The sequence below is a fragment of the Ischnura elegans genome, chromosome 10 (assembly GCF_921293095.1).
Source record: "Ischnura elegans chromosome 10, ioIscEleg1.1, whole genome shotgun sequence".
NCBI classification, from domain to species: domain Eukaryota; kingdom Metazoa; phylum Arthropoda; class Insecta; order Odonata; family Coenagrionidae; genus Ischnura; species Ischnura elegans.
In genome coordinates this window covers 33,167,699-33,184,481 of record NC_060255.1, presented here as the reverse complement: position 1 = coordinate 33,184,481, position 16,783 = coordinate 33,167,699, and the positions used below count along the sequence as shown (strand labels likewise).

General features: G+C 38.4%; 1 protein-coding gene across 4 annotated transcripts in view; it reads right to left on the bottom strand.

The window, feature by feature from the left end:
• The window catches only part of LOC124166353 (ras-specific guanine nucleotide-releasing factor 2-like), a 590,936-nt gene that overhangs the window by 125,443 nt on the left and 448,710 nt on the right, over positions 1-16,783 (bottom strand). For all 4 annotated transcript variants that reach the window (XM_046543819.1, XM_046543821.1, XM_046543822.1 and 1 more), the window contains exon 5: positions 6,516-6,817. In XM_046543819.1, coding sequence (XP_046399775.1) covers positions 6,516-6,817 — 302 coding nt within the window. The remainder of the gene's footprint in view (positions 1-6,515; positions 6,818-16,783) is intronic.

The following is a 16,783-nucleotide window of genomic DNA, read 5'->3' as shown; positions in this document are numbered from 1 at the left end:
ATGTATGGATTTGGAAAATTATCCTGGGCAAATTGGTCATTTTGTGCGGCAGCAGCTATTCACAAATCCGGAAAAACCTAGGATTATGGCCGTAAAAAATTTAAATCACGGTGATGAAGTATAAAATTCAGATATCCCCATGGGAAAAAATTAATAAAAGTAATAAATAGCTGCGCTGATTTTTAAAATAAGATAGATAAAAATGTCCATCTCGCACAATACTGGTAACTCCCGATTAGGGGAAAAAAGATAGGATAGCGGACCGATGATTAAATTCAAATTATGATGACAAAATATGAAATACATGCATATATGTGCACATATAAGTATGTGTGTAGATGCATACACAGCCACGTTTGAGAACGACGCAATGTACGAGCATCATAAATAAAACTTCTTCATGCCCCAAGGTGGTTGCACATAAACAGATAGCAAAAAAATAAAAAGATGGAGCTTGCGGGGATTAGTTTTTTACTTATTTTTTGTTATTTTTTTAAATATTGAACTAAGTGTGAGAAATCTGCGCCCTGCAAACTCCAACTTTTTTTTAATTATTTTATTTTTTTAAAACTATCTAAGGGTTTTTGTGTGCCCACCCTATGGCAGGAATGGAAAAAATAAGGAGGAAGGGAAACTTACGGTTAATAATGGATTCAATACTTTGCAAAAGGGGTCTATAAAGAGGAGGCCCAATTTAATCCCATTAAAGACTGATTTCTGTTGCCACTTCGTTTGCATTTTAATCGGTTTTCAAAAATGTCCGCGGTGCAGTGATGAATGCAATGCGATCCACTTTTCCCAATATTTTGCATTCTAATGTTTATAATGGCAAGGAATAGCATTTAAAAGTTATGAACTTGATAGATCATATCATCGTGTAATTTTGGTTAGCACGCCTAATTGTACCATATTTCCCCGTGAATCTCGGTTCACATTGTCCGCCAGCGCCTTTTGACTGGCGACTTTTGTAAACCCATTTAAATGCACGGTGGAAGGCAACACATTTAGAGACCGATTTGAGGATCCTCCTTTGTAATATTCGCGTTCGTGACTTTGCAAATGAAGCAAATATAAACGTCCCCTATGCATGGTGGTGATAACTTCCGAATCCGGAATCAAGGGAGCTGGCGGTAAGTTGCAAGCCAAGCTGACCTTCCGCCTGAGTTCCACTTGTTTGCGGTCTCAGAGGGAAGCACACGCGGGGAAACGAAGGGAACGCAAGCGATTACTTCTCGCCATTTCCATCGCGCACTCGGCAGCGCCATGTTTACTCCCGCAAAATGGTCTCTTCCACTCGGAAGTTACACATATTCACGACGGCTGGCTCTCTCTCTATCTCTCAGCGACCGTCGCACTTCAAAGAGATGGGTAGACAACGAACGCGGAAGGTCGGGCCCATTTGACGCGCAAATTGCCGCTACCCCATACGACGGGGGAAGAGTAATTTTTACGGGTGAGCACTGGGAGGACCCCGTTGCTGTGGACTGACCACTGTTAGGCCCATAGGGAAACGGGTCTTTGAATTTTCCGCCTGAATATTCCTCTTTTGAGCGTATTCCAGGAAATTATTTCCCCGTCCTACGGATTTTTGTTGGTTTTATATCATCTACAAAATCACCAAACTTTGAGGAAACGAAGTCATCGCTCCAATACCTAAAAATGCCTAGGGCAATAATTCCAACTTGTTTGATTATCCCTTTTCTCTGTAGGTCAACGAACGAAAGACTCGGTGGTCCACTCTGACAATTAGTATATACTTTACGTTATGTAAATATGTACGAGTAACTGCATACGAAAATTCAGACGGAATGATTACCGATTGCATAGTTTGGGTTAAAAGTGTGTCCCGTACGCACTAGGGTGACACAAGGATCATGATTTGTCAAGGAAAAGAAGCTTTTTAATAGGGGGGAACTAATGACAAACGGAGGACCGGGTTGGTATGGTGGCTGAAGTGCTGGCTTCCTAACCAGTCGAATCGGGGTCGAATCCCGGCGGTAGCATTTTTCAGTGTCTGCCCAATCCATGCTTGAGTGCCTTGTGGATTTAATTTTATTTGATTTCTTTTACATGGCCCAGATGAGGCCACGATCCGGCCCCCTCTTCCTCTGTACCAGGGCTCTCTTTACAAGTTTATCAATACGGAAATAAAGAAATAGAGGCATCAGTAAAAATTAATACGATGGTAGAGAAATTTATATATATTATAATGTAGCTAGGCCACGTATTGTTTTTCCAGCTGTAGGATCATATTCGTCCTCGACCAGTCGCGTCTCTGATCATCCGACAGGGCGTTAAATGAGCGGGCAAAGGTGCATATTAATGATCCCGCTTTACGCGAGGATCTATGGATTAGGACCAGAAATTTGTTTCCTCCATGTCACGCGTTTCACGTGTGTGTGAGTGAGGTCACTTAAAGTGCAGCACTCCTTCCGTCGGATGGGGTGTTAAGCCGTGGTCCCCTTGGAGCCCTTCGTTAGGCGTATGAATGTGTTTGAAAACGTTAGAAAGCCGACTCTGGGTCTCTCTCCACCCTTCCCTCCCTACCCTTCCTTCATTACGCATTCTTAGCTGTAGGTCGAAAATATATATTTCCTGTAGGAATGAGACCTGAACCATTCTTGTTTTCACCTCCATTCTTCTCCAGTTAATCAGGGTACTTTGTATGGCGATCAGCAAATGAAAACCAATTTGCAAAGAGTGGATAGGTTAAAAAAACCACGATCAAAGTTACTATCGACATGAAGTATCACATCAGCCTGCCCTGGTTATTTTCCAAGTGTCAGCTGAGCATATTTCTGGGCCCTACCCCATATCACCTTGGAATCTGAAACGCTCCTATGCAGGGAAGTAAAGTACAAAGGAAAGGAAAGTGCCTTCTAGTCATTTATATTTTATTAATAATTTTACAACTATCCTATTCCAGCAATTCGATATTTTTTCTTCCTTTCATCACCATTAAAAATAATTTTGAGCCTTTTTGCGTCAATTTTAGCCTGAGATCATTAGGATGTGTTTTCCGCGATTCCCTTCCCCGGAGCCCTAAGTGGCAGCCTACTTAGCTTACCCATAGATCCAAATTTGATAAATACTTGATTTAAATCAGTGATTAAGAATGATTCATAGCAATAATAGTTTTTAAAAAAATATCCACACACATTAATAAAATTGATAGACATTTCTCTGACAAGTGATGCTAACCGAAAATATGTCTATATCCTCATTCTATATGTGAGAGGAGAGCAAAAGTGAAAGTTCATTCGTGGGAAATGAAAGTGATTTTAAATCGATATTATGGCCACCGGGCGCATCCAAATAATCGGAATTGGATTTCAAGAGAGTGTTTCGAAAGTTTCTTGCGCCCTATTTTTCTTATTTCCTTGATTTTCGCTGGCATTCGAGTGAAATGGAATTAATTCATGCCACGGAACTGAGAATTTTAATCGGGTCTCCCTCTACAAAAAGGAAAATTGAGAATAAACACGTGAGTATATTTTTAATTATAGCTGTGTTTTAGAATGCGTTTATAACTATATGCCAACGATTTATATTACATTTGAGTTTAGTGCTACGGGTCCAGAATTAAAAAAAGACATAACATTTTTGAATAGAAAAAAATAAATAAAAGCCTTATCTGAGTTTAAACATCAGTTACGTGTTAATAAATAAAGATAGGAGAAGATAGATTGTTGACATATTGACCGAAGTTTGGATGAAGAGCGTTCGAGTTATTTAATTCTTATAGATGCATAAGCATTGATTGTTTGAATTTAATTTTGTCAATTTTGCCATTCTTAGTATCCTGCAGACTCTTCAGTGGTTTGCAGGCTGTGAATTTTCATATTCATTTGGTGCCATGATTGAAAAAACCAAGTAAAATACTTCATTTCTCAACTGCATAAACTTAAGGGAATTAGTCGGTGGGATATCCTGATATTATAATTGAAAACATTTTACAGTATATAAATGTTGCAGATTATTTTATTATTAGTATATATTATTATAATAAACATGTTTTATCCACGTTTATTTTCATAACAAATAATTTTAAGAATGGCTTGTCTGCAAGTGATCAAATATAATTTTCAATTCCATGAAACTAAGGGGGAAAAGCGTCAAACTTTTATGCGGCTCATCTATTTCGCTTCTCCATGCTCTTTGCGTGCGGCGACTATTTTCATAGTTAAGATTCAGGAACATATTGATTGAGGTCTCGTATATAAAAATTATTTCCTAAGGTAATGTCCTATTTTTTATGCAAGTAATAAAACACCAAAAAGACCGGCTAAGTAGGAATGATACATCCTCTCAGGCACTGCATGAAGGGCAGTGAACTTTTCTTACCTCTGTAATTTTCATATTGACTGTAGTTTTAGTAATCCTTTTAGTGCCAACCGATTTTCAAAGCGCTCTACTGAAATTGTGAAGGTATTTTTGCTGATTTGGTAGTAGTTTAGGAAAAAAATCTCAAATACAAGTGACGGTAAATATAAAGGAATTCAAGGAAAACCTTATTATATTTGGTTTCACCTATTAAATGTATTATTTGACGATTTTTATAAAAAATAAAAATTCAGTAAAAGTCTAAAACATACTATAATTTAAAAATATAATTCATATTTACTTGAACTCAAAGGGTTAAGTGTGCATTGTTTGATTGAAAATGAATTACCGCAAAGAGATTAAGACAGAATTCTACACAGCGTAACACTGGGAGAAAAAGGTGTAAAAAGGAGCTCATTTAAAAATGCCCTTCAAAGAAAGATTGCAAGCTTTCCCGGCGAATGGGAAATATTCTCGGATTAGACATCGGGTGAGTATGTTGAAAGGCGACGTTTCGACGAGTGACTCTCAGATCGTCATGAGAGCTGAGACTGATAGTAAAAAACTCGTCAATAAGCCTTAGCCGTTGGAGGCGACTCCACCTTTACGAATCCGTGCTCAAACTTGAAAAACGCCAAAGCCTCAACCAAATAACAGAATAATTTGTAAGTTCACATAGGGACCACTTCAGACGCGTTAACAAAGGCTCACTCAGGAGTCCCCTGGATCGCGCGATCAAAATTACTTCCTCAGCATGCTAATATTAGGCGATCTATAGGAATATGGGCCACTTTCAAGGGAATGGCTCACTTATGCCGCGTCAGCGATGTACCTCGTGTAATCATGGACTCATTGAAAGATTAATTTGAAGATGTAATAGTCCTCCGAAATGGTCATTTCCATTCGCAAATGCAGTATAGATGACGATTAGAGAGTCGATCTTCGAAACCTGTGTCTTCAACAGCCTTGCCCGATGCCAAAAGAATGTCTCAAATATAAGTGAAGGATAGTATTAAAAACTTATGGAAAACATATTTATAAGTGGTTTCACCTTTAAAAAAAATACTAGTAGAAGATTTGTTTACAAAATATGAGTTCAATAAGAATATAAACAAAATATATAATGTTAAAATAAAATAAATATTGACTGTGAAGGGTTAACTGTTTATTGTATGGTCAAAAATAGATTACCACAAGGAGATCAATGTCAGGATTCTATTCTGTGAAAAATTGGAAAAAAAGAGTCTTAAAAATTAACGGCCAGTGCCTAACATGAGAGCAACTTAGAAATATTGTAAATTTTACAACGCTTTTAGAAGTTGTTACCAATAAGATGCTGACACCGTGGATCCCACGCCCCGCCGAAATTTCTTTTCTTTTGGTTTTTCGCCATTCCCAGCCATTCACTATAGCCACAAGTGAGTTTCACTATAGTCGTTTCAGGAAATAATGATCACAGTTTAGCCACAGTGTGGCAGGAAGGTAAGGGGAAGGGAATATGGTTGGGAAGGAGGCGATGCTTCGAGGTTTTATGTTTGTTTGATTTATGTTCGAAGAGCCAGAGCGAAGTTATGGTTTTGCCATTCGTGGGTGCCAGAGACTTTGAATTGAATTGAAGTGAAATTGAATGTGGTTTGCTTTAACTTAAGCCAAGATAGGAGTAATCCGTAGGTCTTTTTATAAGTCGCGGTTTCTGATGTACCAGGGCGTCGTGCCGTCGCTATTCGTCGGATAATTTTGTATTCAGTAGTTTGGATTTTCTTGAGATCTAGAAAGACGTGGTGTTTTCTCGGTGAATGGACTGAGTGAAGAGTTCTCGGGATTACCACCGGGTCAGGAACTGTATTACTGCCGACGAATCGATGTCCGACTCGTCCTGAGGACGATGGCCGATTTGGACATCGATACGTTGCCAGAAATACAGTTCCTGACGCGGTGGCGATCTCGAGAACTCTTCTTGAGATTAGTTTTCGCAGCCATGAGCCAAATCGGAGATGAATGACTCAACAGTAGTTTCAGCATGTTATTGTAAAGAAGAATGTTCGTTTCTAATGAGAGTTTAGAATTTCTATGAAGAAGAGGCCCAACAGAATTAGCCATCGAGATAGTTTTTCCAGTAGTCCTATTGATTTGCTCTTTCCACCGTATCCGATGATCTATTGTGATGCCTAAATGCCATGGGATCCACTCACCTATTTCTCTTCCTCATGCTCTCGGCGTGCGGCGACTTGATGTACTCGTCCACGATCTGCTTCCACCTACGCCGGCACAGCCAGCCCCGGAAGAAGCTCTGAACCTTCTTGATCTTGCGCAGCTCCTCAGTCTCGTCCTGGCAGATGCCGCCTGCCGCGGCCGCCGCAGCCCCAGTGCCCGTGCCCGCCAGGCCTCCGAGGCCCGCGGTGCCCGAGCCGCTCCCAATCAGTCCACCCAGCATGATCGTGTTGGCCGTCTCCCTCGCAGCCACCGGCCTCCACTCCCGCTTCAGCGCGAACAACTGCCGAGGAAGAGGATGTGGAATTAATAGGAGGGAAACAGTGTTAAAAGAGGTCACAGGGAAGTTGAATGGCGACAGCACCATTCAAAACTATCCCAACCTCGAGGAGAACCTTGTTATTTTCTAAGAGGTGAAATCTATCAATCTATTATCTAGTATTTTATTTATATATACTCTTGATGTACCTCGATGACGTATCAAATACAAATATGACCCCACTGTGAAAAAATTGTATAAACATGTTTCAAATTTTTATACATTCTTATACATTACCATGGCAATGTATAAGAATGTATAAAAATTTGAAACAGGTTTATACAATTTTTTCATAGGGGCCAAGTTGGGTAAGATACAATAAAAAAGACAATGAAAGAGACAATAAAAAACACTCATACGACTTTTTCAGTGGCACTATCCTTGGTGTTGGCGTCTCCTGCTCACTCTCTTACTGCACTTTTGAGTTACCCGCCGGATACGACGGTCCTGATGATGATTACAATGGAGTATTTGCAATCGAAGGAATAGCATTGAAGAGGTAAAAATTCGGTAAATTACATTAACACGAAATAATTTCGGTTAACAGCCCTGGTTATATCTTATTTCTTCTTGAAATTTGGATTGTACTGCCGTCAGCGTCGTGAGTGACAATTTTGCAAACCTATATACATTTGCAGTAGGTGACAGCAAATTTTGTAGCCGACAGGAGAATCTCAGTTGTGGCGCTATTCATAATTATATTTTCGTACTTTTTTGTTAAACTTAAAAAGTAAAGGCGGCACTCACGCTGCCGGAGTAGGCTTCGGCATTGGCACCCTATCAGGAGATACATACTGTTTTGTGCAGAATTGTCCTACGGCAGTGGAGTGATGTATGGAAAAACGTGAAAAATAAAAAACTGCGAGCTATCAAACCGTTTACTTCAGTGTGGCCCTCCTCTGTAGGGAGGAGTCGTAGGGAGGAGGTCATGATTGCAAGACTGAGAATCGGGCACTTCACCCTGACCCAGCCATACCTCTTCACCGAAGAAAAGACCCCACCTCGATGTGGCTTTTGTGTTTGCCCCCTCACTCCTGAGGAAGTGTGACGATCGAGCGGCGATCTGAGCGGCTTGCGTGCGACAGGGTAGGCGTCAGGAGACGTCAAGAATTCACTCTGGGCGATGACCCTGATCGCTTAAGCAGTTTCACAATTTTCCTTAGAAAAATTGGCCTTATAAATAAAATATACAATTAGTAAAAAAAAAATTATTTCCATAATCCTATACTGCTGCACTATTGAATTGGGAATATTATTTTTTATAATGTTACGATTAGATTGCGCGTGGTGCTAATGGCCTTAGGCGTGAAAGTGCTCGTCAACCCAAACCTATTACTACCGAAAAAGTACAAATATATTATTACGAATATAAATAACATCCGCAAAGTGAATCCTGACGTTGTCAAACTTAAATTGCAGTATTTTTGGTCTGTACATACCTTGGAGAAAGACATCGATGAGCAGAGAAGGAATTCAGGTAGAACCAGAGAGTTGGCGCACCGATGTACAAGGAAGGGAAGACTGAAGCGACTCAATATCACGCAATAGCCTCACTTGTCCCACTGGAGGGGATACTTCTCCTCCCCATAACTTGGTTTGCGGACATATTGAAGAAAAAAACTAGGATTCCAATTTACCATGCCCAATTTAGATCTAAGGAAGAGAAGCCGCTCAAAAAGTGTAGCTAGGTGATTAAAGGAGCCTTATAAGTCTAGCGTGTCCCCGCAAAAACACAAAAGAACTCAATTTCCTATCGTCTGGTGCGAGGATGAAATTTTAAGTATACTTCGGCCGCCCAACCATCGATCACGCTGATTGGGTGCTTTTAGGAAGAAACACAGACGAAGACGGAAGTATAAAAGAAAGTAAGGAGACATTCGACAGAAGCATTCTGACTACTGCGATGGAGGAAATAGCCATGCGTTGGACAATGTTTTATTAGAAAAGTAATTACGCCATTTTTCCAACGATTTAAGTACTTCTACCCCAATAGATAATACATTATAAAGGCTCTGAGACTTGCTGAATGTTTCCGACTTAACATTTTGAATCAAAATTAAGGAAAATAAATTTCATATCTTATGTTACACAATGACAATTTACCACCGACTACTATTTTGCTAATCCATGTTTTTCACAGAGCGATATTTCATATTCTGGGGCATTCGACGATTTCTGCCTACATATATATTGATGCAATGCATGGTTTTGCATAAAAAATTAGCGCTCTTCCTAAAAAAGGAAATCGATTTAAATATCAAATATTAAGTAACAAAAGTGATGTTAATGACTCAACTGTCAGACTGCAATAGATAAAATTGCTGAAAGCCACTACTTGAAGATCAATTAAACACAGTAGACAACCATTTTAAAAATCCCTGTACACAAACTCATACACCTTCGTATCTATCCTACATTTTCATTTGCTCGAAAAGCAGCCTAGAGCCAGCTAGTAAAAGTAATGCAACTACCGTCGGTGTCCCATTTCCTGAGTTTAATATTGCCCCGATACTAGCTAAGCGGTAAAAAATGGGTACTTGGCTGCTTCAAGAACGGCCGCAAAGATAAAACTCACTCCTGAATTTTCTGTTTCTCTTAACACCCATAAGCCCTACCGTACGATTCTTCAAACACTTCAAACGACGCAAGCTCTTCACTCAATTACGGCGCGGCGAGACAAAGCCATCCCGTTATACCGCGGGGAATTGACTATCTTTACATTTTCCTTGAATGGTAGTAAAAACTTAATTTATGGTTGAAAATAGAAATTTTAATGCAATAAAATTAAAAAAATATAACAAGAGTTTATACTCGTACGGAAAATATGGAAAAATTAAGTAGTTCTTCCACGGAATTTTTTTTTCTGATAAAAGCCTCGAAGTAGAGGTCAAATTATCGTATCTATGCCAGCCTTATAAGGTGGAATTCCGTTGCATATTTACAAGGCATATTATCGCGGGTCAGAAAATAACCAAACAGAATTTAAATGTCTTAGCCAAAAAGTAATTGAATTCATAGGTTAGAAAGCAAAGAAGAAAATATGTATTTTCAGTTTTGAAATAATCAGGTAGAATGAAAATGTAGATACATACTACTTATCTCTTTTTTATTTAACTGCTGTGAGATGGTGTAAGATTTAGCCAAGCGATAAGTTTACGTCACCAGTTAATGTTTTTCCATGAATATAATAAACAATTCAGTTCGTATTACAGCTACAGTGACATTTACAACATAAATATTATATTTTGATGCTTATATTTTTTGACATAAGTATACTTTCATACATAGTCTATAAAAAAATTATGCGCTTTTCACTATCATACTCTTGTACTAGAAAGCCGCATTTAGCCAGTGCAATAACGGGAAGCATACACCGTGGTCATGGCATTATAAAATCCTTCGAGGAGCACCGAATTGGTCTATTCACAAGTAAAGTTCAACCGTACGAAGCTAGCTACAAAAAACCTCCTCGGAAAATTACTCCTGTCGCGGAGTCACCAAAATTACCCCCGGATTTAATTAGATCTCACAGGAGCTCTTTTCTATGAGCTCAAGTGGAGGATATACCTTAGGGAAGGTAAAAATAAAAGAAGAGCAATGCTGCATGTGGTTGACATTATACAATTTGGATTGCCGTTTTTGAGCCGTTTTAACTTGGAACTATCTTGAAATTGAAATTCATACCCACTGGGAGAGATGCAATTGCTCCTATCTTGCTTCATTTCTCTCTTTGAATCACAAAGAGTTGTAATTCACATAAATCCAGTTATATTACACACGTTTTTTAAGATAAAAGTTTTTGAAAGATTCTTTCGGTATCATCTACCAGCGTGTTAAACGGTTTCTCAGAAAAAGGCTCATATCTTGTTTAGTAACATGATTAATATTATCCCTTAATTAAATTTTACGTATTATAATCCTAGTTACATTTCATAGTTGGCGCGACGGCACATAATGCAGTTTTCATTTTCATCTTTTTAAAACAAGATTATTCAAAGAATTTAAAAAAATAAGTTACCAGTTTCAACAAAAATACAATCATTATTCTTAAATTCGAATAATTTTCACATTTCGATTCAATCAGAGCAAATGACTCTCATAAATAATTGAGTTAAATTTTAGAAAATTTTGGTAAAATATTAATGAATTATTTCATACATTTGAGAGAATAAATTTAATAACTTACTTGTTAAATTAAGAGCCTATTAACCCTAAATTTGGGTAGCAAGAATTCTCGCCCACAGAGGCTGTAGTCGTCTAGCGTTATTTTATGTCGTTGCAACAACATATATGATGATAAAAAGGACTGAAACTGACAATAACTTTCATCATAAACGAGAAGCGCACATGTATTTTTCCAATTTAGAAGTTTCTTAAAAACATTTCATCTGAAAATTCACGGAATTAAACCATATCCCGCATATAATAAAACTTAGGCCTTCATACAGTGAACTAATAGACTCTAGGCAAATTTAATCCTCTTTTCCGGTAAAGATAATCTTCCTTGCAGAGGAAGATTTTGGCAGCAAATCATCGGAAAAGCTTGGTTTATGATAGTGCTATTGAAGAACTGCGTTTGATTTAGACCCCCTAGACATCAGAACATCAAATATCAATGACATTTTTCAGTCTCAGGGTTATTCCGAAAAAGCTTTGGTACATATGAAATATCCAGGAGGCATTTTATATGCCTGAGTTACATATCTCTGGAATATAAACCTCTGCAGTCATTTTATAAGTAAATATATGAGTTTATTGGACAACGAGGAAGGATACTGAGGAAAATGGGAAACGCATTTCAGAGGAATTGGGTTAGACTGGATGCGGAGACAAAGGGAAAGTTCATATTTGTGCAGTCAATATTAACTCCAGAGAGGTCCCAGTTTGGCTGTGAAGTGAACAGCAGAAAAGGAAGCAGAATTCATTTCTGTCATATTTTCAGCTAAAAGATTCTATTCTCATGACATTTTGTTATTGCAGTGAAGTGTTGTTTAAATGTAAATTCATTACTGTCAAATAAATAATTTTTGAGCTGGGACAAGGAACCACAAACCTTATGCTTTCCAGACCACTGCACATACATTATTCTTTATGACCAAAGAATAAAAAGCAAAAGGAAATCCTGAAAGGCGAAAGTCCTACGTTCGATTTGAATCCAAGTTAGTTCTTTCGCATGTCAATTTTATGGACTACAAAGGGAAAAATTACTTCGGACACAGAAATAGGCTGCTAACCTAAAAAATATTGTAAGTATGATGGTAGCTTTCTTAGCATTATGATAAATCATAAAATATAAGGTCCCTATCGAAAATATACCTACGTTTACATGAGGTGACCTGGGGACACAAAAAAATGACAACGGTGAAATTCGGTCACGGCATCATCTGCAAAGAGCAACGAAAGTCGTCAAATAACACTTTGGCTGAAATAAAAAGCCTCATTGGACAGTTAAATGAAAAGACTGCCTCGTATTAACTTTATGGGCAATCTCCACACAAATGAGCACACTAAAAATAAGGAATCAGAAGAGTCACTCAACGAAATCGCTTGGGGAGGTATATCAGCTATAGTGCCATACAAACAGATTTAAAAAATTAGTCTCCTTTCCTTGAGTTATGCTGAAGCGCGCGTTAAAAAAAATAACACGTGCTTACAAGGACACACGCTTCCGCGAAGGGTTAAAAGATGAGAATGAATTAAATTCCCACTCATTTAAGCATTTGGTTACCTATATTTTCCGCCAGATTCCTCCACGAGTCATTCCTCCCCGCAAACAACGGGCAAGTCCATTATGATTTACCGCCCGTATATCAACACGGAGGTACTCCTGGGATCCAAACAAACAACCCGGTGAGAGGAGTTCTTTATCACCGTACCAGCCCACCGAGGGGAAGGGAGAGAGAGACTCATTTTTATTTGCATTTCTCACATTTTTTCTCCCCATATTCCAACCCCTTTCTATTACTCACACACCATTTTACACTCCAAACTTTTCCGGCGGAATTGGAACAAATATCGCAGCGCCGACACGCCGCAGAAAAAAAAAAATGAACGGGCCCGAGGTGAAACAAAAGCGGAGAGAAAATGGCACTCATTTTAACTGTCATGCGACGAAATGACCCGGAGCTTAAGTGGAGCGTCGGTTTCCCTTTTGGCGACGTTATTTGTTGGACTGCTCCATTGACAGCAAACCGCCCTCTTTTTCTATTAGCGTTCAGGGGTGGAAACGCGTGGGGATCATTTCTCAAAAATTTTCCCCGGCCTTCGCGCAATCAATTCATAACTTCGCGGCGATACAATTGCGACGAAACGAGCAGGGTTTTTACGTGGGGAGCTACTACTCACGCAAAGAGTTGATTCGGAGGCAATTGAGGTGCTACGAAAGAATCTCGCTGAATGCTCCAGACAAAGAGGTTCACATATATAAAGATTTGAAAGCCCTTTAATCCTTGCTTAAAAATAAGTTTTTATTTTGGTGTTAATGGTTTTGAAAATCTCCATGGTAATTCGAGCGAATAAAGGTAGATTGTTAATGGCTGCTCAACACTAACATGGGATTGTCTTTATTTTCTCAGAGTCACCTCTCTTTCCACCTTACATTTCAAAACTTCTTTCATAAATCACGCCTTCCTTTTCCCGGGCTTTCAATTTTCTACCGCCATTCATCACAGCTGGTCTTTCAGTTACATGTTATTCATCGGCTTAACGTCGTTGGATTCGAATTCAAGTGTGCCAAGAACTAAAATGGGTAATGCGATACCGATGACATAGAGAAAGTGTTTCGTAATTAAATTATAAACATCGTAATGGCCATACACCCACATACCGAAGGTGTCGACTCCTATATCGACGAGATTATTTCCACGATGATCTGCGTCCTTACTTTTAAATAAGTAATTAATATATTTTTCATAAAACAACTTATTACCTCAATTTTCCAATACCTTTAGCGTGTTTCATTATTTTTTCGATACTAAAATGTAAATTTCATCATATTTTTCTTTGAAAATCTTTAAATAAATTTCTTGCTAAAAATACATTTCAGTTCATGATATTTGAGAATTTTGGGGGTAAAATGCTCCACTTTTGATTTGGAAATCTACCTTCCCACGAGAGGTCGCAATGCATTTCATATGGATTAATATCCCAACCTAAAACCTGCCATGCTCCTTGATCCATATTTCCATCCACAAACACGGTTTAAGTCAACCCTAAAATAAAAACAATTTTTTTAAAACCATATCCCATTTTTTTAAATCTCCATACCTATAACCCCCCCTTATATTGCTAGAGACCGATTTTTCTTGTCATCTTCTTCATGTTTTCACCTCCCAGCTACAAGTTTTCCTTTTATAAAAAACCGTCAACATCACATTAAAAGGCCTTCCCTGTTCGTTAATTACATTTTCTGTCACCTTAGAACTTCCTCTAACACATCTCAACCCATTTTACTTGTTTTTAAACGCACAATTATGGGATTTCTCTACTGTTATTCAACGCCATTCACCCCATATTTTGATTCCCACGTATAGAAATCCAAGGCGCATCTTCCCATAATGATCACCATACTCCGAAGCCTTTCAACGACTTACGTCACATGAAAGCTAAAAAAGAATAGACTCCCGAGCTTTTGTTTCTGGGGCCGTATTCTGTATTTCGTCGGTGCCGCACCGGTCGGTTTCCCTTTCAAGCCCACCGACTGGACATCAAACCGTACCGACAACGGATTCCGCACCGACGACGACACTTTCAGCGATTCTGTAAGGTCGTCGGTTTCAAACCAGTCGGTACGGTTCCCTCTCCTTCCCAAACAGGGAAAATCCGACTATATCCGAAGTTTCACGTGTCTCCACCAATGAAAGAAGGGTAAAAACAAGAGAAGACTCATTGGCACAGTTTGTTGTCGTCATTCTCAATCTTTTTATTTGCGGAAATTACGACTTATTGCTAGATTAAGATAAACGATATTGGACAAGTAGTTAACAATGCTTATATAATGTGTGGTAGTAATGCTGTACCTACAGAATCGAAGGAAACAATATTACAACATCACAATAAAGTTTGTATGTGATGGAGATTGTTGTTGGTGGAATGAATTATTGAAACTATCCTTGAGATCGTAGTTTCTTTTTTTAAATATTGGTTCCGTATTATGCTATTTATTCATGATTTGGTAATATAGTTGTCATTAAGTAAGTTCCGTATAAATGTTATCAACGGAAGGTTACCCGTAGCAGACGAAAATAGCATACCATGGAACGTGAACGTAGGATTCAAATGTAAATGTCATATTAGAGGAACAAGTTAGGAAATTGTTATAAAAATATGGAGCTGGGTGTAATTAAAAGAAGTGTAATGACGAGGAAGTAAATAAATTGTGATTGGGTGAAATACATATGTATAAGTTGCGCATTCCAAGTGAGAGAAAATGATAATATTGCGGTAAACCTCATACTTATTAACTAATATCTTCTTTTATCGTCAAGGGAATCAATGGCTGACGATGAAATGAAATATAGTGGCCCGTTACAAATGAAAGAAACTGATACCGTTGTGGCAAACTTCATACTTAAATAAAAAGATCTTATTTCTATGCCGAGAGAAACGCCAAATTGATGATTGAGTGAAATAACAGTCGCCTATTCAGAGTGATATAAAGTGATAACATTGCGGCAAAACTCATATTTAATCAAAAATATCTTTTTTATGTCAAAGGAGCAAGTAAATGATGATAGAGAGAAATAAAGCCTATTACAAGCGAGTGAAAGTGCGGTAACATAAATGAGAGAAAGTCATTATATGTTAGCAAACCTCATTTTTATTAACCATTATCTTATATTTCTGTCAAGGTAATTAATATAGATGATGACACAGTGAATTATAGAGGCGTATTCGAAGGGGCAGAAAAAGATAACATTGGAGGAAACCTCATTATTTACTCGGTGATGAGGTAAAAACAAAATAAAACGTACAGTGTGCACCGGGGAATTCATGAAACCCACTAGTCGGTGGCCGTACCGACACCTCTTTGCTGTCGGTACGGCTACCGACGATCTCCCGTCCTCTCGTCGGTGCCGCACCGACCGGGTTCGTACAGAATCGCACGACTTCTTACCGGGAGTCGGTGTGACGTCGCACCCGACGAATCGGTGCCACACCGATCGGTTTGGAGTTACAGAATACGGCCCCTGGTCAGAAACCGGATCATCAATTATTCTTCGCTGGCAAAAACGCGGGGGTGAAATTCTTCTGAAATTGGACGTGGATCGGGAAGGAAACAAACGCTTATTTTGAGGGATAGTTGAATCTTATTGAAGCCCGTGGGAAAAAATAAAACATGGGAAAGATATTATTTCTAGCTTTATTACTTTTTAATTTTTTTACCGGTCACTCATGGTAACGTTCTGAAATCATATCGCGATAGAAATTAATGTAGAGACAAATTTTTAGCTGTTCTGATGGATAGATTCGTGGCTATCATTTATTTATCGAGAAAAGTAAATAAGAGCGAGATATAGTCGAATGACATCCTGATGTAAAGGAAATGGGAGATGGCAACTTTTCCAAAAATTAATTTAATAATGTACAACGCCTTTCGACTGTAAAGCATTTTAAAGTAAAATGTGGAATTGTTGAAATGAAAAGCTGTTTATGCTATATATCTTTTTCATGAAATTAAATATTTAGTGAGAGTTTTACAACTCGGAGTTTCGTGAGTTTGACAATTCCCACGGCTTTACCAGAGGTACTAATGGGACCGGTAGAAAATCTCGGACCATCCTATGAAGGGAATGAATTGACTGATCTTCGATTTCCAGCTCATTATATTTTAATGTACTTATTCCTTGAAACATTTTCCGATGGTATTATAAGAGATCATCGAAATTTTACGAATAAATTACAAATTATTATAGATAATAGAGATAGAGA